Source organism: Glycine soja, chromosome 8 (genome assembly GCF_004193775.1).
Source record: "Glycine soja cultivar W05 chromosome 8, ASM419377v2, whole genome shotgun sequence".
Taxonomy (NCBI): domain Eukaryota; kingdom Viridiplantae; phylum Streptophyta; class Magnoliopsida; order Fabales; family Fabaceae; genus Glycine; species Glycine soja.
Window position 1 is genome coordinate 14,988,751 of NC_041009.1, and position 25,030 is coordinate 15,013,780.

The 25,030-nt window shown below is 31.3% G+C and overlaps 3 protein-coding genes across 4 annotated transcripts; 2 read left to right on the forward strand and 1 right to left on the reverse strand.

Moving 5' to 3' along the window:
* The first annotated feature begins 353 nt into the window (after nt 1-353).
* LOC114423909 (F-box protein At1g10780-like) lies at nt 354-3,160 on the forward strand. Its single transcript, XM_028390817.1, has 4 exons — nt 354-828; nt 1,495-2,238; nt 2,377-2,657; nt 2,746-3,160. Exons 2-4 carry the CDS (start codon nt 1,497-1,499, stop codon nt 2,980-2,982), a joined length of 1,260 nt encoding a protein of 419 aa, XP_028246618.1. The 5' UTR covers nt 354-828; nt 1,495-1,496; the 3' UTR covers nt 2,983-3,160.
* Nucleotides 3,161-6,006: 2,846 nt separating this feature from the next.
* On the reverse strand, nt 6,007-8,800 carry LOC114421343 (transmembrane emp24 domain-containing protein p24delta3-like). Its single transcript, XM_028387225.1, has 4 exons — nt 8,430-8,800; nt 7,525-7,734; nt 6,453-6,529; nt 6,007-6,343 (listed from the first exon to the last, which is right to left on the reverse strand). The coding sequence occupies exons 1-4, from the start codon at nt 8,736-8,738 to the stop codon at nt 6,199-6,201; spliced, it is 741 nt and encodes a 246-aa protein (XP_028243026.1). The 5' UTR covers nt 8,739-8,800; the 3' UTR covers nt 6,007-6,198.
* Nucleotides 8,801-15,748: 6,948 nt separating this feature from the next.
* LOC114422248 (uncharacterized protein At1g10890-like) lies at nt 15,749-20,870 on the forward strand. Of its 2 annotated transcripts, XM_028388509.1 has the most exons (5): nt 15,751-15,971; nt 16,229-16,471; nt 17,655-17,870; nt 19,760-19,979; nt 20,362-20,870. In XM_028388509.1, the coding sequence occupies exons 2-5, from the start codon at nt 16,335-16,337 to the stop codon at nt 20,626-20,628; spliced, it is 840 nt and encodes a 279-aa protein (XP_028244310.1). In that variant the 5' UTR covers nt 15,751-15,971; nt 16,229-16,334; the 3' UTR covers nt 20,629-20,870. The 2 variants fall into 2 exon arrangements, with proteins under 2 accessions (XP_028244309.1, XP_028244310.1); XM_028388508.1 differs by having other exon boundaries at nt 15,749-15,971; nt 16,229-17,870.
* Nucleotides 20,871-25,030: the final 4,160 nt, after the last annotated feature.

Consider the following 25,030-nt stretch of genomic DNA (forward strand, 5'->3'; position numbering starts at 1 on the left):
GAAATGCTATCAGTTTACGATAAGGCCTGGAAATTATTAGATGATATTGAATTATTTTGATTTCTGATAATCTCTTGTATGATATATAATCAAGTGTTTTTTTTGTAAATTATAAAATTTAAATGTTACATAAATATTAGCTGGAAGTATAAACACATAATGGTTTATGACCGTTTAATAAATTTTCTTATTAATCGACATAAGGTATATATGGAGAAGTCATGCCAAAAATCTTCCACTCATGTAAAATCTTTGAGGAAAAGCCTTACAAAATCATGATTTTTTCTTTAAAAAAGTAGAAATTAAAAAATAATTGGTATAACAAAAAAAACTAATTTCTTACAATTAGTAAATTAATATTCAAATTTTTACTAGAAAAAATCTTTATATTTAATCATATCTCAAACAAATTCTGTCTCGAAAATGATAGGTGAGAAGAAAAAAAAAACTATATATCATGAAAGGACAAATCATGTGAGTTTTCCGGAAAAGTGATCAGTAGGAGCTATTCTTAATTTCCTATACAGAGTATGTATTTAGCTATTTATTTATTTATATGTTTAATTATTATAGCCTCGCATAGAATCTGTTTGAACGGTAAAATAAATTTGAAAAACCTAAAAGAAAACGCGGGCTAATTTTCATTCCACCCTCCTTCCCCAAAATTTCCTTTACAGCCTCGCAATATCATCAATACATACATTTCCCATATAAATTCACAAACCCAACACGCCAAAACCCTCAAATCAAATCTCTCTCTCCCGACCAATCCCCAGAGAGATTCGGCATCCAACCTCAGATCTTCATTCTATTCCGATTTCATATTCTGTAAGCTCTTTCTCTGACCCTTTTTTGCTTCTGTCTTGCTGGATGAATTGGATTAAAAAAAAACATTTATGTTCCATGTTTTGTTTTTCGGGGTTCGATGATGCATTAGTTTTTCCAACCAATTTTACAAGATTTGGTTTTATTTCTGTCTGAATTTTTGATCCAGTGCTTAGATCTCATCTGGGTTCCCCCAGTTATGTTTTTTGTTTCTATAGAAGCAGAATTTTCTACCTTTTCCCTTCTGGGTTTTCTCCTTATACATCCCACTGTACCACACTGAGTTTTTTTACTTTTTTAATATGTTCTGTTTCCCTGTGTGCATAATTGTTTATAACTAGAACTCAATTTTGTTGCTAACAGCCAAGTAAACAGTTCAACAAATTTTACTTTTTTGAGTTTTCAAAGAATTGGGATTTCTAAGCTGGCTCAAAGGAGTTGTCATAGGAAAGATAGTTCCCAGGATGAAAATGCTTCAATCAGATTCTGAGATTAAAATAACTTGAGTCTTACATACTTTTCTAATACTTGTGCTTGAGTTTTACATCGTCTTTATTATGTTTTTTATGATTTCATCTCTCCATTCATATTGCTTGATGAGAATGATGATCTTTTACTCTTGAATCTGTCTACATACTGACATTTATCTATTTTAATTTTTGTCCTCAGCAATGGAACCTCTCCCTGATGCCATTCTTCAATACATCTTGTCCCATATCAATAATGCCCGCGATGTGGCGGCTTGCAATTGTGTTTCTAAGCGATGGAAGGACTCAATGGCTTACATCAGAATGCTCTACTTCCCTCGCAACTCATTTGATAACCCTTCTCTTGGTGAAAGTACGGACGACATTGTGAAAAGAATGGTATCAGCAGTTGTGCGATTGGAAGAACTAGTTGTATACAGCCCCTTCTCCACATCCGGCCTTGCTTCATGGCTATCACTTGTTGGTATGTCTCTTTCTCAGCTCGAGCTTCGAATGGACTACCTTGCTGAAAGTCAAGACTCCCATGAAAGCCCTTCAAAATTGGATTGCATTGGTGCAGCAAGGAATTTGGAATCTCTAAAACTCTGGGGTGTCTTAATGATGCATTCCCCAAAATGGGATGTCTTCCAAAATCTTAGAACCCTTGAAATAATTGGTGCAAGATTGGAAGAACCTGTATTGACTGTGGTGCTTCAGTCATGTCCATATCTGAGAAGGTTGCTACTGCTTGGATGTGAAGGGGTAGCATCGATCTCAATTGACCTTCCCTATTTAGAGCAGTGTAAGCTGGATTTTTATGGTCCAGGGAACTGTTCACTTACGCTATCCTCCCCAAAAATTGAATCCCTTGAGGTACAAGGCTGTAGTTGGATTAGGGTTCCTGAAACCCAGCATTTGAGGAATCTTTCAATATCCAATAGTGCAGGTAATTGAAATTTTAAAGTCATTCTTGTATTTATTATTATTCATAGGCCTTATTTTTGTTCCCAAGTACACTACTATGTAATTGTCTTTTTGGTTTAGTGAGCCTAATTTTCTCTCTTTTCATGTCAATTGTTTCCAGGGAGAGTGTATATGGTTGATTTTGGAAAACTTCCAGCTCTGGTGTTCCTGTCTATGAGGGGGATCCAGTGGTGCTGGAATGCAATATGCAAAATGCTGAAATTGGCCAGTGAGGTGAAGCATATTTATATGAAGGTGGAATTCACTGGGGACTATGAGGCTCTTCAATCCTTTCCAGAGATCGATTTTGTTGATTTTTTCAACAACCATCCCAAGCTGCGCAAGTTTGACATCCATGGAGCCATGTTTGCAGCACTTTGCCAGAGGAACAGCCTGAAACATGTAAATTCATAATAACATTTTGATGTTACGAATCTGATTTAGGTGGTTGTTCTATGAAATCTTATCTAATGATGATGTTCATTTGCAGGTGGATCCGGGATTTTTAATTCCATGTTTGGAGGAGGTTGTGATCACAGTGAGGTCACCACTAAATGCTGAACAAAAAATGAGTACTCTTGAATCCTTGTTGAAGTATGGCAAAAAGCTAAGGACTATGGTAATCAAGATTCTTCAGATGAAGAGCTCTCATAGCAGCGCTGATGATTTTTTTGATGAGATTTGCCGATTGAGATACATGAACCATGGAATAGTTCGAATAGAATAAAGCTTAGAGCATGCGATTATTTATTGATACATTCTTAATACAGGACATTGTGTGTTGGTTTCCAGTTTCAAATGGACTGCTGAGTTGATCGCGTCTCAATTTTGAGGAGCTAATTTCTTATTTTAAATGTAATTTGAAACTTTTTTTTTTATAATCAAGAGGTGGAATTTTCCTTCCATTGGGCCGACTTATCTTTTGAAGTAAAATGATACCTTCAATTGTTACACTATTTTTAAGTTGGAGTTTGAATCTTAAACCTTGATTAAGAGATTCAAGTATTAATAACTTTTGACAATATAATTTGAAATTGATAATATCCTTTTCAGCCAAAATGATTTGCCAATTTCCCGTTGATTGCCAATAGTATGAGATAATAATGTCGCTATAAGTTTTCCAATAACATTAGTTGAATTTAAATTTGATGCAATTTAATTAATATTATGATTATGGTTCAATGATATGATACTGCATCATTAAAAGATTTACATAATTGCTATGATAATTAAATTCTTAATGATTTAGTAAAACGCCGTTCAATAATAATGATGTGCGGTGTTTTTTTAATCAATTATATATATATTGCGCACCAAGTGAATCAGAATTAAATTATTTTGATTTATGGAGGCAAAAAGGCTATTTAACCAATGGTGTAAACGCTGTGCACTACGCCAAATGTATGAGGAAAGAGACAGTGGTTTTCTTCTCGTTGCTTATCTATCGATTATATCATTATCAATTATCGATTAATAAGGCTATAGCCATTACGGGTACTTATTCAATTCAAAATTTAGTCTGAATGTTAAATTGGATTATCATGTAATGATTTAGTAAATTGGGATTTTCTTTTGTACATGTTACAAAGATTGGGCTTCCAAGACAAGTGGATTGGGTGAATGAAAGGGTGCTTGGTTAATAGTAGGGTGTTGATTTTAGTGAATGGTAATCCTATAAATGAATTTTTGGTATCAAAGAGATTGAGGCAAGGAGATCTATTGACCGCTTTTCTTTTTAATACTGTGGCGGAATGTTTATGTGGTATGATGAGGGAAGCAATTAAAAAGAATCTCTATCAAAACTATAAGGTGGAGGATAATGAGATGCAAGTAAATTTTCTCCAATATCCAGATGACATTGGAAGAACTGACGTTCGATAATGTGGTGGTCATTAAAAATATCCTAAGGTGCTTCGAACTTGTCTCCCGTCTAAAAGTTAATTTTTTCCGGGAGCAACCTTGGGGCAAGTGGTGTTGGGGAAGAGGTGCTGGAAAGGTATGCAAAGTTTCTAAATTGGAAACTTTTAAAAATTCCTTTTGTTTATCTAGGTATTCCTATAGGAGCAAACCCTAGGTTAGAGTCCTCTTGAAAACTGGTGGTAGATAAATGCTCAAAAAAGTTGTCCCTTTGGAAAAATAAAGTATTATCTTTAGCGGTAAGAGTGTGTCTCGCAAACTCTATTATGTCCTCTTTGCCTTTATTCTTTTTTTCTTTTTTTAAATTTCCAAAAATAGTGGGAAAGAAGATTATTAGCCTTCAAATGATTTTTTTGTGGGGGGAGATGAAGATAAGAGAAAAGTAGCTTGGGATAGTTGGGATGATATTTGTAAGACAAAAGAGTGCGGTAGGTTGGGTGTTAAAAATGTTTTCTTGTATAATGAGGCTTTACTAGCAAAATGGAGGTGGGAATTTTTTCAAGAGAAGGGGTTGTTGTGGAGTGAAGGGTTGAAATCAAAATATGGAGGGTGGAGAGGTCTTTATGAGAGGAATGTCCTTCATCTTCATCTATATGGTGGAGGGACCTAAGAAAGGTTTGTTGTGCAAAAAGTGAGTCAAAATGGTTTGAGAAGTTTATTGAGTGGAAGGTGGGAGATGGTGAAAAGACAAATTTTTTATTTGATAATTGGGTAGGGGATCAACTGTTGGGAATATCCTTTCCTAGGCTGTTTCTCAACTCTAATAAAAAAAATGATATGGTTGCAAACATGGGAGGGTGGGAAGGGTTAACTTGGAGGTGGAAATTTGAGTGGCATAGGGAGTGGTTTGAAAGGGAGATGGAGCAAGTTAATTTTGGTGGACTAGTGCAGAATGAAATTTTAGACAGAGGGGAGGGAGACTAATGGAAGTGGTTGCAACATAGCTCTGTTGTATATACGGTGAAATCTGCCTATAAAGCTATAATTGGAGAAATGATGGGCAGTCAGCTCGAGGATACATATGTACAAATGTGGAAAATTAAATTGCCACCAAAAGTAATCATACTCTTGTGGAGAACAATGTCAAATAAACTGCCAACGGGAGAAAATATAAGGAAAAGAAATATACAAGTACAAAATTGGAATTACTCATGCCCTTTGTGTGGAGAAGGAGATGAAACAACAAATCATATTCTTCTCTCATGTAAAGAGGCTGTGAGAGTGTGGAACTTTGTTACTAGAGGAATGAATTATCTGTTTTTGTTACCAGAAAATATAAAAGGAACACTTCTCACAACATATTTTGATTATGGGTAAGACACTACTAGCAAATGAAAGATGGAAGTATTTGTGGTGCTCAATCGTGTATGTTATGTGGAGAAATAGAAATAAAAGAATTTTTCTGAGCAAGGTTACACCCATAGAGGAGGTCATACAGGATGTATTGTTTCACTGCTGGACTTGGGTGAATCATAAAATGAATGCGTTATTGATGAAGCCATTGTGAAGTTTTGCTAACATTTAGGGAAAAAAGTTATTATGTTTCAACTAAGCAATAATTATTGGGATTACAACTATATTTAGTGGGCATAATGGTTATTTAATATTTTCATCTTGTAGTTTGCTAAATATGATATAACCACTAGAAGGGTCCAGGAACATTTGACATGTAATATGTAAATGGGTATCTCTTATACCTTTTTGGTTACATAAAAGTATTTTTGCTGGAAAAAAAATTATATAAAAACTTCAGCAAATTTACTCAAAAAGTTATTTTATTTGAAGGCAAAATGTTTTGGACAAGTTGAAGGTCAAATCTAGGATGAAAGATCAATTCCTTAGAATGTTGACTACGGTCAACGAATGGTTTGGAATAAAGATCAATTACTCCAAATATAATTCCTTACTAAGGACGCAAAGCTCATAAAAATGCCTAAGTTATAAAATTCCTTCTTTAAAATTAAATCAGCAGTAGCATTGTAACCAAAAATAAATAAATAAATATATGAATCATCACTAGCACCATCTAAATAAGCTTTTTCTTGTGGAAGTATCGCTTCAAATGCCACAACTGCAGAACTGAAACTGCAATGCAGACACCCAAGGACATAAAACTAAACCACGCCACTCTGGCATTTGTGGACTCACTCACGTTCCTTATCTCTGCTTCCCTGAGTAAATATCCCAAAAACAAAACAAAAAATAATACATCAGAAAAGTTAAAATCATTTGCAACAAATAATATTTTGGGGAGGAGGGTGTTGACATAACAAAAATTACCTGCCCCTCAGAAAGATCAAATTCTCGTGGACAGCCTCCACTGTTCCTTCTAGCTTTCTCAACTGAAGCTCTATTCCCTAGTCATATCAATCACGTGTGGAGGATCATGTCAGCAAAATTGAGCATTATAAAGATGAGATAGAATTGTATTTTTAGTTTCCTAATTGTCTGTAATTTCTAATTTTGGTATCCCTTTAAAATTATTCACACATTTTGTCCACTTTTTTTTACAATCACGCAATCTTAATTCTAAAGTCTAGATTTAGATGTTTACTGTTACAAATGAATGTTAATTGTCACGTGTCACGTTCTGATTAGACAATGACTATCACGTTTCATGTTCTGATTGAATGTCGACTCTATAAACGATGGAATGCATTGTTGTTGTCATTAGTCAATTAAAACATGACATATGTTAGTCATCGTCCAATCAAAACGTGACACGTGATAGTTAACATTTATTTGTAATAGTCAACGTCTAAATCTGGACGTAGGGACCAAGATTATCTGATTGGATTAAAAAGGAAGACAAAATGTGTGAATAATTTTAAAGGGAGATCAAAATTGAAATTAAAAACAATTAAAGAGACTAAATTTACAATTTTAGCTAAAGTTAATGAAAGAAGAAAGGTAGACTTCAATTCAAGGAAATACTAAATTACATATCATGGAATTCTATATAAAAACAACACCGAGAGTCTAAGACTCATTCTATAATAATCAATAGGCCTTTTAAGTATATGTTAATATGTTATAGAAATTTATAGTTCTTGTAGTAAAAAAGATTGGTGTAATTATATAAGATTTTATTATAATTATATGAGTGTGAATGATCTATTTAGTGAAAGAATTTGTGTTTAATTCTCATCGTATCTAAAATTTCTTTAGACCAACAACAATCATGTGAGATTAATCTCTAAATTAATAAGATGAAAAATATTTATAGTATTTGATGATGACCAAAATAAATAAATGTTATAGTCCTGGTCAGATGTGACGTAGAACCAAAAAATTCTAGATGAAATTATTATCAGGCATATTAATAGATTATAAATACCAATGAAATATTTACCTCAATCTTCTCCTTTTTAGCAACCGAATCCCAATCCTTGGCTGCAATTCCAGTTTTCCAATCAAGGTTCACACTAACGTCTCCACCTCGTTCATTATGACCCAGCCAGAAACATGCTAAGTAGTTTCCACTTTCTCGAGTTGTAAAGGCGAAATTACCAATTGATATGTTCTCCATATGATGAAGATTGTTTCCATATGGTGATGTGACCTGATTAAAACATATTACTACAGGGAAAAAAATCATTGGAACAACCAACGGGATACCCGAGATGAGAAAATAATACTTACAAGTGATTGATATGATTGATCCCGTGATACGATCAGAACAGCAAGATAAAAAAAATAAAATAAAAGATGTAATATTTATACTGTTTGGGTGTATGAAAATCAGGTATAATTAGTACATGAATAATAATACACGAATATCTGCGCTGCATATATATGCCTACTTGACACTCTTAATTTTTTTTCTTACGGGATCTTGTTTCTATCATATTTATATTTCTATCTCTCTGTAAGTGTAAAATAGGACATAGGTATCATGCACCATTTTCCTTCTAATAATGTGTCAAGGTTATTGCTCAATCCCCATTAAAGAATAATGATATATAAGTTGACACTATACATTATATATACTTATTAACGTACACTCTATTTTTGTCTATCTCTCTTGTTATATATCTCTTCCTTGCTCTTGACATAGATTAAAACAAGGTGAGCATGAATCGTTTGAAAGAATGATATAATATTTGAGATCACAATGCAACAGTATCTCGCAGAGACTTATTTGTTTAGCATGCAAGCATTCAGGCCGAAACAATAATGAATGAATGTATTGAATTTGAAGAGAGATCCGAGGCAGGAAAGGAAAGAAATCAGAAAAGGGTGCGCGAAAAGCGAAACCTTGACGGAAATGGTGGAGTTATGGGAATGATCATTCCCAGTGGTGACGACAGCGTAATCGCCCAAAACGACGACGTTGTTATGGATTTCTTCAGAAACGCACTTGGTGCCGGAGGGTGGTATGGTCAGCCCGAGAGCCCCAGAGGTTGAGAAGAAGAACGAGAAGAAGAAGAGGAAGACAATTAACATTGACATTGACATAGCTCTCTTCTCCACACACACACTGTTTGTGAAATCAACCTCTCCTTCGTTCGATCGATCTAATTTTGATTTGAGGTTCTTCCGATGTGGCCAACAACGTAGTAACATGTAACATCTGTTCTGTCTTTCCTCCTACCTATCCTTTTTTTAGCTATTCTCTTCTCACTATTATACTTTTTTTCCTTTTCCATTTCCTTTTATCCTTTTTTCCATTTATCACATTAACATTATACTTTGTATTTTTCTTAATTAGATGTAAAGATTAACACAAACAGAATTATGTACTTTATGAGTATTTTTAATTCGAATCACTTTTAATATATAGAGACAAAGAAAAACAACAAGTATAATTTGGCGTTTAAAAAAATAGATGTTAAAATATCATTGCTCTTACACTTTAACGAGGGGGAAGAAAATCAAAACTCTGATTATATTTATATTGAGAAACGATATAACTAGAGTTATAATGAGGAGACAATATTCTCTCCATTTCAAAACTCTGATAATATTGAGAAACATTTAATTAACTTACATAAATTTAGACAAAAATGCCCTCATTTATTATTTTACGATTTTTTATATTATTTCCAGCTACTTCATTTATACTTGTATGAAATACTTAATTTTCTATACTATTTCTACTTAAGAAAAAGCATTAATGCTTCACAATAAACACCTTATAAAATTTAAAGTCGTTAATGCTTCATTAAAAGCACTCTTAAATAATCAACTACATATAACAATATAATCGAAAGAAAAAAAATAACAAAAATACAAATTAAAAATTAAAAAACAACCAAAGTTTTAAAATAAAAAAATAAATTAAAACAACCGATAGCAATTGCATGGTCTAGCAGTAGTAGTAGCAGGAGTGAGTTGGTGTAGAAGGCCCAGATGGGGGAATTGCTCCCCTTGGCAACATCCCAAAGCCGATTAATGTTGATTGAATTAAACTTTGCATTTGCAAATTCAATTGCAAACCACCAGCACTAGGTGCCATTGCATGCTGCTGCTGAAAAGCATCATGTAGGTTTCTGGCCTCTGCAGAAAACATCATGAAACTCATCAAAGTTATTATTAGCACAAACACAAAGATCAACTGTTGCTGCATCTCCTTCGCCATGTTTTTAATCTATTTATTATTATTTTTGTGAATGAAATATAGTATTAACAGAGACAACTAAAAGCCTAGGAGAAAACCAACCCTATAGCAGAGTCTACCCTTAAGGCACTAACAGTAAAATCAAGCACACAACATCAAAGATCCGAAGACCATTATTAAATAGTGATGCCAGCAAAGGAATCGACTAGAACTTCATTGGCCTTAATTAAGAGTAACGCCATGCTTTAATTTAATTTATTGCTTTTACTATCGTTGTCTTAAATAAGAATTATGAAACCACTTTTCTTCCCGCTGATTTGTCATAATAAATATATATATTTTATATACATGAAAGTTTTGTGCGAGTTGAAATATATATATATATATATATATAATTCACCCAAAAAAACATTTTTATGTGAATTTAATATTCATGTACTAATTCATTCAAAGAAAAATGGCATCATTTGAATTATAAGATTATTATTTTAAAAGTTAACAAATTTATTATATACAATGAGATGTGATTGAATTTTAAAAAGTTCATATTTTTTTTTTAAATATACCAACTTTATTTTCATACAAAACTATCACAGTATTTTTTTTTTATCAAATTATCAATAATTCTAAATGTTAACTTATTCATTTCTATAAATACTTTCACTCCCAAATTTTTTTTCTTGAATTAGGACACCATTTTCTTTTCCCAAAATTTTTTTTTGCCAAAAATTCATATACTATTTTATGGTGAACTGTAAACTTGTTTTTACAATCATGGGATACGGATTAGACTAGAGGTTCACTGAAATTTATTTCTAGGACTGACTATTATTACGACACAATATTCTTTCTCATCTTCTTTAAAATAATATTCTGATTTAACATTATAATCTTTTGAGATCTTTTTGAAGTATTTTTTTTCTAAGATTATTAACATTTAAATACGACATTAAATATCTGATTAATCAAAATCATGTTTAATAAACAACTAAATTGTATCCAAATTTTTATCAATCACAGCTACATTCTGCATTCTTAGGGATTTTCGAATGGCAACTCTACAACTAAAATTTTGACAAACTAATCGATGCACGGGAAAAACAACAATAACAACAAACTGACACATGAAGATGTAGTTGATACTTTAAAAAAAAAAAAATTGGCATGTCAAATACCATTTATCACTTGAGACAATTTTTGCTAAGAGGGATACTCATAATTAGGGATTATAATTCTATCCAAACCTGATGGGTACTCACAAAAAATATCCATAACATGTAGGGTAAATATCAGTGTAAAGGAGGATGTGATGAAATGGAGAATTACCCATAAATATTAATAAAGATATGTATGAGTATGAGTACTATAATATCTATAAAATAATATCCACATGAAAGTATAGTTAATTGTTTTTCATGTAGATTAATAGCATAAGATTATGTTTCAAGAGTGAGTTTTTTAATTTAGTTTAGTAGATTTTTTTAACCAAATTATCTTTTTTATTGAATTGTTGATTTTAGACATAAGTAAAGTGTGAGTGTCAGGTGTGTGAATATAAATATATAGATACGGAGTGAATGCATGAATGAGGATACTAAATTTGTTATTCATAAAAGTATGAGATGCATCAGCTAATTTGAAATATCTCTCCATTTTATCATAAAATGAAATAGATGGAATAATAAATATAAAATAAGAGTAGTTTGAAATAGTTGAGATAAAAAATAATATTAGTTTCTATATAGTGTTCAAGGAGAATGAGCATCTCATTTTCTAAATTGTATATTTTAATGTAAGTTATATATATATATATATATATTTCAATTCAGCACTTGTCACATATGATACTATCAATTTAAGTTATATATTTTCTAAAAATGTTCTTAATAATCAACTACATATAAAAGTATAATTGAAAAAATTACACAAATCATAATAAAATTCCAAAACAACTAAAGTTTTAAAATAAAAAACTAAAACAACCAAAAATTGAAATAGAAAAGACTTAATTACGTTTTCAGTCACTCAAAATAAAGGATCTAGTTCTTCAAATTTTGACAAAAAGTGTAAGAAGAACATTTTTTAAATTTGAGAGACTAAAAATACATTTCTTTTTTCATTTATAGAACTAAAAAACAACCCTCTAATTTAAAAGACTACAAACATAATTAATGATATGGAGAAATTAGCTTTGAACTTCGTAGTTGCAATATATGCATGCCCTAGCAGAGTTGAATTGGTGTAGAACGCCCAGATGGGGGAACCAGTCCCCTACGCAACATTCCAAAGTAGATATTGTTGATTGATATGAACTTTGCGTTCGCAAACCAGCAGCACCATATTCCATTGCCTGTTGCTGAAAAGCATGTAGGTTTCTCGCCTCTGCACAAAGCATCATGAAACTCAAAGTTATTATTAGCACAAACACAAAGATCAAAAGCTGCATCTCCTTCGCCATGTTTTTATTTATTGCTTCTCTTATCGTACGTCGTTGCCTTAAATAAGAGTTATGAAACCACTTTTCTTCCCCAATAAATGATTTTTCTTAAATACTTTCTTCTTTCTCTCTTTAAGGTGGTCCGGTAGTCTATTTACTCTGGAAAAAAATAGAAAGGTTTTACCGTCTGAATTATACCAAACTTTATTAATTCAAAGAATTAACTTAGTGGTGTATAATTGTGTTATGTTCACGTGAAAATAGAATCTATTTAATGGAAGAAACTCATGTTTAATTTTTATTGTTTGTAAAAAAAAATTAAGTCTAATGACACTCTCACACCACAAACGAAATTAATTTTTTACCCTAATGACCCAGTGAATTAAGTAACACGAAGATGTCTAACCTAAGAAAAAAATACCAAACTTTATTTTCATATAAAACTATTATATATTTATGAAATACCATTTGTCACTTGAGACCATTTTTTGCTGAAGAAGGGTCATAATCGAACGTAGCTTCCACACTTAAATTATATAGTATTTTAGCATCATGAAGGGAATTATTTTACTTTAAGGATCAGAAAGTCTAAAACCAATCCATATTTTGAGAAATGAGAACACATCAAAATTTCAAAGCGATGGCCCCCCTCTCCCACTATGATTAAGATTCCCCAACTACGAGTAGATAGGAAAAGGCATCCTCCAAACCTTATGAGTCAGAGAGAAATAAAAGTAGGGCGATTAATCCTTACCTTTTTGGTAAATAAGAAAGAAAAAAAAGGAACTTCAACGGTTCATTTCCAAGTCCTTTTCACAGCAAAATTAATGACGTCCACTTCCTGTAACGTTTAGCTGATCAAATAAAATAGAGGATTTTTGTTTTGTGCTTTTCATCCGCAAGTTTGAGGAACCTATAAATCCAATATTGTAATAAAACCAAACAATTCCTTGTCCTCCATTTGCAAAAGCAGTTGGATTTCCTTGTCATTTATTTAATCATCATACACGCCCAATCTTTCCCAACTTTTTTTAAAATAAATAAATAACTAAATCCATCCTTAAAAAGTATGATGTGATAATAAATTAGTCACTTAAAAATAAAAAATACAAATTGAATCTTTGAATGTATTAAAAATGTGTCAAATTACTGTTTGTTTGTTTTAAATATGTTACACTTTTTACATATTTAAAAACTAAATTTACATTTTATATTTTCAAAGACTAATTTCAGCGACTTACACCTTCACGAATTTTACTATTTAGTATTTATCAAAAAAAAAAAAAAAACTAAACCTGCATCCCCTTATTCCCTTATTGTGAGAATGGATGGATGGATGGAAAGAAGAGAGGTAGAAAAAAAAAAAGATAAAGAAAAATTTGAGACATCCAATATGGGTTCAGAAGTTAGAAGCATGTGACCTTGTGGAAAATTCTGGCCCTAGAAATTCTAACTTATAAAGGCTAGATACCATGGTATTATATGATATGCACTTTTTTCTTGCACTAATCACACAGAGTTAAGAAGAAAAAAAATACACCTTATGACCAGCTAGTGAGACTTGCCACAGTCACACGCAGCTTCATATGTTAAGAAGAAAATGCGTATCCAGCTAGATGATTAATATTTTATATAATATGCTTTCTGAGTTCTGACACCGAAGATTTAAGTTCCTTTGCACTCAGCCAACTTTCTTGGTGCAACCATGCACGATGCACCTGGCCCTGAATGGCAAACTTACTATAACATTCACCTCCACATTCTTATTTCAGGAATCTAATAAATAAAACTATCCTATCCTATTCTGAATTTTAATATTATTAATTTCCTCCATCGATTTCTGTAAGATTGATTTTATTTCTTAAGACTTTTAAGATGTCTACGCGTATTAACTTCGTAAATTCTTATTAGAAGATTCGGTGGTATATATTCAAATTCAATCTTTGGTTTGGAATGAAGCACGCAGTGTGGCTTATCCCTCAACTCGATACACTAACTAGCTTTAATGGCAAAACTGGTCTCCCATTCGTCCTTCCTCTTCTTGCTTATCAACTCTTGTAATCAGCTATGAACAAGAACAAAGGTCATTGAAACATATTTATCAGGGAACTTATAAATTATTGATTATTAATTTGGACAACTTATGTAAAAATAACGATGAATTTGGTTATTAATTTCATTCTTCCTTAGCTACGCAACGACCAAACATCCCATGTGCCTTTGTAAAAGTTTAGATTTGGTTGATGATGTCGCCACTCACATACAGGAAGCAATTTTTTCAGAACGTTAATAACCGTAGAATAAAAGGTAGTTTTATGGAGTTTGTATATTGGAAAACTAGGGTTTAAAATCCAAAACAATGGTGGATTAAATTTCCATGGCTTTATTTTTCTTCCACCCCTTGTGTGTAACAGAATAAAATTGTATTTCTGTTATATTTGTTTTTTTACCATCAACAAAATTGTTGAAATACAAGCTTAAATTACAATACAATATTTATGACTAATAAGTAACAACAATCAAAAAAACTTTACAGTTAACATTAAAGGACTAAAAACATTAGCTATTGACTTTTATCAAATCTAAAATGAATACACATTATATTTAATACAAGAGAAGTTAACTAAAATGAATGTCCAATAATATTTATCATATATTGAGATCTTATGGTTGAATGAAACAACAATAAGTTGAATTCTTGTATGTATTGAAGGTATAATCTTTGTCATAAATAAGTTTTACCCGGATATTGTGTATTCCACCATTGTGGTATAATAGGAGACAGAGGATAATTATCTCAAATCTCGAACTCACTTCAACAAATCATCTCATCCAACAAATACCTGAAAACAAAATTTTTCATTCATTGTACAAAATAAACATACAAAAACACACATATAAAATCAATTATCCATTAATCAATATACCTCATAAGTTGAGAATTTATTGGAAAAGTTAGGATAATTATGTTTGGGGTCAATGTCCAAACCATCATTATCTACATGCATTCCATCTGCTTGATTGGGATGGTAAAAAAATATTTTGGCTTTCATCCATCATGTTTTTCCAACCACTTGACATTGTAACTTCATCAAAAATAAATGTATTCCAATCTAAGTATACTCTACAAAGAAACATTTGATAAATTCAGAAATTGGACAAAAATCATACATTTTTAGCAAAAAAAATCACAACGGAATCATGATTCAATTGTGATACACGAAAAAAAATGAAATCATGATTTTGTTGGTTAAAATTGCTAAAAAAACTTACCAAGTCTCAATTGTGTCCAACAAAAGAATTGGAAGAGAAAATAATGTGAGAGAGGATGGGGAAGGGTGTGGGTGTCATGAGGTAGAAATGAAAGAGGAAGGGAGAATGGTTGGGGGTATAGGAAATCCATAAGGGTAGGATGGTCATTTTGCAACGGATGTTAGTGCTAATAGCAATATTGGTTGTGGCAATAGTATAGTCTCCCTTTTTTTAAGCCCAAAACTATTTTTGGGTCTTCTTGATAGAATGAATGACCCGTTTAGAGTTCAATAAAAAAAAGTGAAAAAATGGAAAATAGAAAATAAAAAATAGAAAAAAGTATTTTGGTCCACCTTCCTTCTTCTATCGTCGTTGTCTTCCTTCCTCCATCGTGTTAGGGTTTCCACTTTGCAGAGTTTCAATTTACTCTCATTATCATATCGCAATTCCTCCGTGTTTCTGTTTTGATAACTCGTAAAAATCCTACTCCATAGCACCATATCTCGTTCCCTGAATACTGATTTTGAACTTCCCCTGATTTTTTTTTCAGGTGAAACCTTGTTCTTAGTTATTTTATTTTATTTTATATTCATGCTGCTTTAAGAATTGAATTGGTATACGAGTGATCCATGGAACGGTAGTTCCTCTGTGGCTTTGATTTTTATGCATTTCAAATTTCATCGCCCCCTAATTAAATTTAACATATTTTGGTTTTGATGATCATTTAATAACTTAATAATCAGTGTGATGCACTTTTAAGTAATTCTTATCTTAACTGATCGCTTTATATTGATATGTACTTTGCAGGGAAACAAATTATTGCCCCTTCCTCTCTTTTCCAATCATCTCCAGTGAAAAAAAAAAACAATACAAAAACTATATCTGAAACTTATTGGGGATCAGGTATTGGGAGATGCCTCGAGACTTGTCGCGATCCCGATCACCTCCCTATAGGCGGAGGCATTCACCATCTCCTGTGGGACACAGGTATAGCAGGAGGAGCAGAAGAGACAGAAGCAGATCTCCTTATTCATCCTACTCTTACAACAGGTGACCCCGTTCATAAGTTTGTTTTTGCTTATGATATATTTTGTATCGAGTTATGATGAATTGGGGATTAATGTTTTTACAAATTTATTTGTTATGTAACTTAAACCTTTTATTTATCTATATTTTGTTGCTGTTCTCTTTTATAATGTAATTGTAAACTGTACTCTTTGGACATACCAAGGAGGCGAGGACATTAAACAGTTATAGACTTATAATATTTTATATCTACCAAATTAGAATTCTGGATTAGACTTGAACTTGAGATCATGGCGAGGGTTATGTTATTGGCTTGGGCATAATGTATAAAACAATGTGTTTTAGTGACCTTTTTTTTCCCTTTCCATTATGTTAATGCTGTATTTAGATGTCATTTAAAAAAAATATTTTCTTTGTTTGAGTATTTTTCTAGAACTGACTATTTTTTTGTTTGAAGAAATGAACATGACATTTCCAGGATTACAGAGCTATGGTATTTTAATGACCAAAGCACGTAGGTTGAAGTTGAATCACATGGTTGATAATGCTAGTTATTTATGGATTGTTATTTAAATTCAATATCTACTTGGTATTTGCTTATGATTCACCTCCTTTTTTGTACATGCTCAAGTGAACAAGAATGGACAGTTATATTTCTGTTATTATGCTGTTTGTCTTTTTCTGTTAAGCTCCTTGAGCCAATCAACGAGATACATACTGTTTTTGCTGGATGATTGATATTGATAATATTCAAGTATTTGATGGCCTTGTCATAAGTATCTGGTGATGGTGTTGCTGACTTTGTAAGACTTTGTATTGAGTTTCTTTCTTTTGTGGGATTTCCTACTTATATGTGGAGGCAGAAACTCATCAAAATAACACATATAGAGCTTAATTTAGAGAACAAGATAGGATATATGCTATTTGTAACAAAATAAAAAAGATCAGTTTTTTCCCATAACATGGGAAGTGAGGGATATGAACAGGTGATGGGTGCTGATAGGGTGTTTTTTCATTGCTCGATTGTGACATTTGCTTCTTCATGTGATAAAAGATGGAGCACACAATGGTTATTCTTAGCAATTTCTGAGGTAACTGTACATGTTTTTGTATTTAGTGTGCTAGATGGTGGGAAGCATTTATATTCTCTAAAGATAGCTTTTTTGTTGCTGAGGTTCATTGCTTATGATCATGTGTCATCATACAGGCGAAAAAGTCGTTCTATTTCACCAAGAGGTCACAGAAGTCCTTCTACTACTCCAAGACGTCGTAGAAGCCGAACTCCATCTGCTAAACGATACAGAAGACATAGAAGTAGGAGTTCCTCGTTGTCTCCTACTCGTAAATCTTCCAGTCCAAGTCTTGGGTCAGTAGAGCACAAAAGTGCCACTGAAAAACTAAAGAAAGAAGAAGAGAAGAAAAGGTAGATTAAATGGTTATTATTTTTTTTTCTAACTCTAACTTTTCTTCGCTGTTCCTTGAGTTATGCTTTAAGATGGAAATCATGGGTAGGTTCTTCTGGTTTATGATGAGAACTTCTGGCTTTTATGCGTAACTTATAATGTATTGCTAGAACTTTGGAACACTGATGCTATTAGTGGGCATATCTCCCATATGAAAAAGGTGCATATTATCTTTAAGACACAGACTGCCTGGAAAATTAGGGAAGGTTATATTGGTAAAATTTTGTAATTCTTGTTCTAATTTCTTGGTGAAATAGTTCTAGTTTCAAATGTCCCATCTACATGTCTATTTAAAATATTGATGTACTCTACATACCAGTGTTTTAATAATGTTCTGATATCTATTGGTTTATGTTATGCTTAATTTCATGTTGTGTAGCTATATTGTTTGATTTATGCATTTCTTTTATCACTTTCAGTGTCAAATTACTAAGATATTCCATTTATTAGTCCATAAAGGTTTTTACATCATTGTTCCATTTCTGGCATGTTGCCACTTCTATGTTGCTTTTTTTTTTTCGGCATTCTATGTTGCCACTTCTATGTTGCTTATTGGTTGAGGGCTTGAGGGTTAGAATATGTACTCACACGTACTACAATTTCAAAGTAAAATGGATCAACATCTTATTTAAATTGTTTAATCTTATGAACCCTCCTTTCTCTGTCTTCACTTGTGATGCATCAATTTACTGACTAGATGTCCTTGTATTCATTATAGTGGCGTGTTTGGTTCACTTCTGATTCCATTGGATGTCCTAATGCTTTATGCTTTCTTTTTTCAACCAATGAATATCTCCTTTGAGGTATATGATAATATGAATAGTTGACTCGAGAAGAAGATTTTTTTTTGTTCTTTTTCTGGGAGAATTATAAATAAGAAACACTGTTAAAAATATTTTCCGTAAAAGAAAAAAACACTTGAGGTGGTTATTTTGTGTTGAAATATATTAAGTTTAACAACCACTTGACCAATTGCTGTTTATTTTGGTAAATACTTTTAGTAAGTTTTACTTTTTTGTTCCCATTTGGTGGGGTGATTGGAGCCTTGCAGGGAAGTAGGAGCTTACATGGTTATGGACTTAGTTTTTATAGCACACCCACTCAGAAAAGATTGGCCTGATCCTCTGAATCACCTCCAAGGGGGTCTAGTCATCAGGTTTATGAACTAGATTGTCTTCAAATTTTTGTTAGGCTGATCCGTTAGAGGCAAAGTTCATCCCTTGTTGCATTTCAGTTATAATTTTGACCTGACAATTATTAGTGTAAATTTCTCACTCTACACAGTAAATATTATTTTCAATAGGATGAACATATGGTTTTTTTAATTGTTTTGATGCTTCGGGCACCTAACTAATAAAATGTCGCTTCTTCAAAACTAACATGTGAAAGATGTCTAGTGTAAAAAATTCTAGTTTTCCCATGACTAGTTTAAAACTGCTGCCTGTTACTTGAATTTCTTCTTCACAGGCTTGTCTGAAGCAAGGTACTGCTATAATTGGACTTGTTATGTTTGATGATCAAATTCGCTGCCTCATTTATCTACTGTTCACCAGTTTTGAAACTCATTTGTTTGGATCAGGATTCAATAGAGGTATGCCTTAAAAGCATAACCATTTAATAGTGCCATTGTCATCATGGAGGTTAGTTTGCCGTTGATTGTGGTTTTCTATCAAGTAGTTTAGGAAAAGGTAAAAAGAAAAAGGGAGAAAAAATGCAGAAGACATGTCTCATGTCTATTGTCCAGTTTATATGTTATTTGCCTACTATGAAAAACATCAAGTCCACTTATGTGGCATTTCCCAGTTCAAGAGGCCATTTTTCCTGCTTAACATTTTGTATGTTTTCACAGGCGTCAACTAGAAGCAGAGTTGAAATTAATAGAAGAAGAGACTGCAAAGAGAGTTGAAGAAGCAATCCGTAAGAGAGTTGAAGAAAGCTTGAAATCTGAGGAGGTTCAGGTGGAGATTGAAAGGCGGTTGGAAGAGGGACGGAAGAGACTTAATGATGAAGTTGCAGCTCAACTTGAAAAAGAAAAGGAAGCTGCTATTATTGAGGCTAAACAGAAGGAGGTATTTGTTTCAAATCACTTTATCCTCCAATTCATTTTTTTCTGTTGTGTGACAAGAATATGAATATCATGATGGGCTTCTTGTTAATTTGTCCTACGTTCTCTACATAGAGAACAAGACCAAGATGAGTACCATTTTAGGGTGTGGTTTAATATTTTAATTCTTTTGATATTCTGACAGAATCGTCTATTTTATTTTTTACCTTGTTTATGAGTTTCCATTTAACGCCAAAAAGAAAAGAAGGTAGTTTTAGTCAGACTATGATGTATTTCCGCTTCCAGTTGCTGGAACTGCAGTGAACTTCTGCATGTTTACTTATTTTCATAGGACTACGGCTGAAACCATCGGGAAACCTTATGATTGCATTTATGTTGATCTGCAGGAGCAAGCCCGTAAAGAGAAAGAAGATCTTGAAAGGATGCTTGAGGAGAACCGGAGGAAGGTTGAAGAAGCTCAGAGAAGGGAAGCTTTAGAGCAGCAAAGAAGGGAGGAAGAAAGATATAAAGAGCTAGAAGAGATGCAAAGACAGAAGGAAGAAGCCATGCGAAGGAAGAAACACGAGGAGGAGCAAGAACGTCTAAACCAAATAAAGTTGTTGGGTAAAAACAAATCCCGACCAAAATTGTCATTTGCTCTTGGATCCAAATGACCATGGGCTTCGGCAACATGTGTCTATTTATTTAGTCTAAAGTGTGTATGGGCTTAATTTAATTCCCTATTTGTGTCTGTAATTTGAGGAAATTATACAGCCCTCCTCAGCTATAGTGTGACAGCGTTGTTACTGTTTCCAGTTTGCATTAGATTTCATTGTTTGTCATTGCCACAAAATTCTCCATTTACGCGTCCATGGTTATCATACTTTCGCCTTAACATCACAAACTTGAGTAGTGACTCTGTTCGTTTTTGGTTTTTAACGATGGTGGTTGACTTGTGTGATAGCAACATTGAAAGAGCAGACCTGGGCCCAAGATGATAGAAAGACTAACTGTGACAAGTTTTTAATACCTTCGAGTTAATTGGGCTTAATATTGATACTTGCGTTACGGACCTGTTTGAGTAAGCTTAATTGGGATAGCAACATTCCTTAAGCCATCATCGTTTGGAACGAGAACCATCAAGGAAAATAAAAACAAAATGAAACATCCACAACCATATATATAATAATAATGTATTAATAACTTTAAAAATATAGCAAGTAATGAAATTAAAATTAAATAATAATAATATATTTTTATTTGATATTAATTTATCATTTTTTTTCATTTTCATCAAACAACTATTTGAAAAGTTTTTTTTCACTTTATTTCTCTCCGATCAGAGAACTTGCATTTTCACCTTATTTACCATGTCGTATTTATATTATTTTCTTTTCTCATCTATCTACTTCTATTTCTTTCCTTTTTTTTTCCTCAAACCAAACAAAGTGTAAACAAATAATTGTGTCAACACAAAATCTTAAGATACATTTGATTTGTTAAAAATATGACAAGAGAAATAGTACATGACAAAGATACAAGTTACATGATAACTTTTTATCTTGTACATTGTTTGAGTTTGACAAATAATGAATACATGTGTCATTTTAATATTTTCTGAGACAAAAAGTTGTTCCATGATTTTTTAAGTAACAAAAATTAAAGTTTTGTTATGTCTTTATCTGTTTGATCTGTCTTGTTCCTTAATATTTTTTCAAATCAAACATGAAACAAAAAAATTTGTTCTATCTAGTTGCAATACCAGATTTTTTTATGAATCAAATGGACCCTTAAGATATACAAAAAATATTGTTGTAAAAATATTTAATATATTAAAAATATAAAAGTCTAATAAAAAAACATTTTAGTAAACAACTTGTATTTCTAATAACTTACAACATCTTTAATAAGGGTTTATGAGCTAGATTGTTAAACTCAGGAACTCTTATCCATCATATTTACTATTATTTTTGTTCCAAGTGTTTTTTATGCTGAAGGTTTGATTTTAGTGAAAGAACTCTCGAGAATTTTACTTTTATAAAAAAAAATTATTTTTTAATATTATTTGAGAGAAAAGAAAGGTTTTATTTTTTTCTATGCGAATAAAATCTAAAAACTTAAATTAAGTTCTATCATTATAACAAAAATGACAAAAAAAAAAAACTCTTATATTTTATGTGATATTATGAGATCCATAAAAAAACCAAAATAAATTCCTCGGCATAGTGTATTCCTCTTAGAAAGTATTGAATTCAGAAAGAAATTGAAATTGAGTGAATGTTAGTTGGTTTGAGTTGAGGAGTGAAGAGTGGGTGAGAGAGAGTGCAATGAGAAGAGAAGAGAAAAGTTTTGGTGTCCCACATCCACATGTATCATCATTAGCATATAATTGCCTGACTCTTAGAACCAATGGAAAGACGCCACGCTACGAGACAATGTACGTGGAATATGGTTTGGTCCCCTGGGCCCCCTTAATGCAAATGCTGCAAACTGCAATGCATTCAATTCAAGCTCGTGCTGCCCAATGCTGTCGCCTCACGTGGATCAGTCCGGTCCTTTCAATGTCGTTGACTTCACTGCTCTGTGTTTGGAGGCTGTCATCTACTACACTTTTTGTCCTGTCCTCACACCACCACCATAGTATATTGTTTAGACCAAATACTAACGAGTGATATTGAATATTGATTTTTTTAAAAAAAATAATTCTTTTTTATGTATAAAATTGTCCTGTTTATAACTTTTTATGATTTTATAATAACTTTTTTTACATTTTTAATTATTGTTATAAAAATACGGATTAAAATAAATGTTAACTGTTTTAAGGATACTAGTTAATGAATTTAAAATATAATTTTTTTATTGAAAGATAAAATATTATAGTATTTATGAATTTTTTTACTAGTATAATTTTTACATTAAACATTTTTTTAGTTTCTTAACCATTTTATTTTCCCACAAATTAATTATACTCTTCTTTCTTCCAAACTTCAACGTTTTTTAGAGGGAAGTTTAACGCTATTATATTGGATTTTCTTTAATTTATAAACTATTAGGAGAAATCTATGTTAAGAATGATCTTTTATAATGAGTCCCATTGTGACGCTTTATATTTGGATGATGAATCCAATGGAAAGAAAGAAAATAGTACTAATATTATATTTTTTTTATATTCTCTTTTCAATACTTGTTTTATTATTAGATCATTGGATAAAGTTCACACGAGACTTATTAAACTAAAACTTCCATCCTCAGATCCTCTTTAGTGTGTTATTAATATTTATCTTATTTGTTTAACCAATTTTGTATCTTTTCACACTAGTTCCATAAGTTAACGAACAACAAAAAAAAAGAAGTCTCTATTGAAAAAAACATTTATCATATCATAAAAAACAAAAAAATATATTTCATATGCTTGCTTTTTAAACTATTCCTCAATTCCTTTATATCTATCATCTACGCTGTTTATTTCAAGAGAAAAATAGGAACAGAGAATTTAGGTCGATCAAAATAAAATAAAACATATTATTTCTTGTATAGTTGTGGAAGAAAAAGAAGTGTAATACTCTCCTTCATCCTTCCATATATTATATTTCAATTTCAATTTTATCAATCTTTTTATTTTGGTTGTACATTTTATTGTATGATACTAATACGGGAGACCAATAAAATGTCACATCAATTACGTAATTTAATGAAATATTACATAATCACTTAATAGACAAATTCTCATTAATGACAAGTACCAAAATTCAACATAACAAAATGTTAAGTTGTAAAATAAGAAAAAAAGTTTTGATAATAAAATCAAAATAAATTATTTTATAGGTATAAAAAATATATTTGAGTCAAAAAATTTAAACATTAATAGAATTCTTAAATAACACTAGTTCTTTATGAAAATTTATATGACAAAAAAGTTTCATTATTATACGCAAACTCAATATAGTTATTTATGAGAAAAAAAAAGCCTCAAGTATTTGAGTAGATAAAATATTCTCTCAATTCCATTACTTAAGACTTTATTAATAGACATTTTTGCACATGTATTTTGATTTCATGATATTTTGGTCCAAATTTTAAAAACTAAAAAACTTAATTAATTGTATATTTTGTTTTTCAACTATTTTAATTATATATTTTGACATCAAATTTTTAAAATTTTATACATTATGTCATCTTATTTGTTGATATTGTGAAGCCGTTAATTGAAGATTGATGTGTATGAATGATGTGGCATGACAATGCTAATGTTAAAGTTAATACGATCTTGATGTGACATTTTTTTATGAATAAACTGATCTTGATGTGGCATTATGGTAAGGAAATTAAATTTCCTATTTTACTATCATTTTTTAAAATTTTACATATTTTATCAATCAATTTTTTCACACATTTTGTCATTCAAATTTTTTTCACTCATTTTAAAATTTTGCATATTTTGTCAATCAACTTTTTTTCACACATTATCACCCAATTTTTTCCACTCATTTTATCATTCAGCTTTCAAATTTATGCACATTTTGTCTCTTCCATTATAATTTAACAGTTTTATTTTGAATGCATATAATATTTTTTTATGCATTTAAATGTTCAACATTGTACTAAAATAAGCGGTGAAATTTAATAATTATTATTTGCTTCTATTTTCATATAAACATACTAACAAATTCAACTTTGAATATTTTTATAATCTTATATAAATAATTTTTTATTTTGCGTGTAATAATTAAAAATATCAAATATTAATTATGTTCTTTTAGACAAATATTAATTAACAATAAATAAATATCATTCAAATGTTTTTTAAGATTTGTAAGAATATATGAGTAAAGCTAATAAAATTTATGAATATTATACCATAACAAAAATTGTATTAATTATACTGTAATATATTGTACACAAAATAAATTTAGTTTCTACATTCATATAATTTAATTAATATCATAAGACAAATGTATTAATTATGTATTATTATTGAATTTTATTTTATGTAATCAAATTAAGTGAGTTAATTAAACAACCAGTTGGTCCATTAGGAGAATACCATATTAGGTTAACACGTTATAAGAAGAATAT

Coding starts and splice junctions, on each gene's coding strand:
- LOC114423909 (XM_028390817.1), top strand. CDS start 1,497: ATGGAACCTCTCCCTGATGCCATTCTTCAATACATCTTGTCCCATATC. Junction 2,239..2,376: donor TTCAATATCCAATAGTGCAG/GTAATTGAAATT, acceptor AATTGTTTCCAG/GGAGAGTGTATATGGTTGAT. Junction 2,658..2,745: donor AGAGGAACAGCCTGAAACAT/GTAAATTCATAA, acceptor GTTCATTTGCAG/GTGGATCCGGGATTTTTAAT.
- LOC114422248 (XM_028388508.1), top strand. CDS start 17,410: ATGGGAAGTGAGGGATATGAACAGGTGATGGGTGCTGATAGGGTGTTT. Junction 17,871..19,759: donor AAAGAAGAAGAGAAGAAAAG/GTAGATTAAATG, acceptor ATGTTTTCACAG/GCGTCAACTAGAAGCAGAGT. Junction 19,980..20,361: donor TTGAGGCTAAACAGAAGGAG/GTATTTGTTTCA, acceptor GTTGATCTGCAG/GAGCAAGCCCGTAAAGAGAA.
- LOC114421343 (XM_028387225.1), bottom strand. CDS start 8,738: ATGTTACTACGTTGTTGGCCACATCGGAAGAACCTCAAATCAAAATTA. Junction 7,735..8,429: donor ACTCCACCATTTCCGTCAAG/GTTTCGCTTTTC, acceptor TGTTTTAATCAG/GTCACATCACCATATGGAAA. Junction 6,344..6,452: donor TTGATCTTTCTGAGGGGCAG/GTAATTTTTGTT, acceptor ATATTTACTCAG/GGAAGCAGAGATAAGGAACG.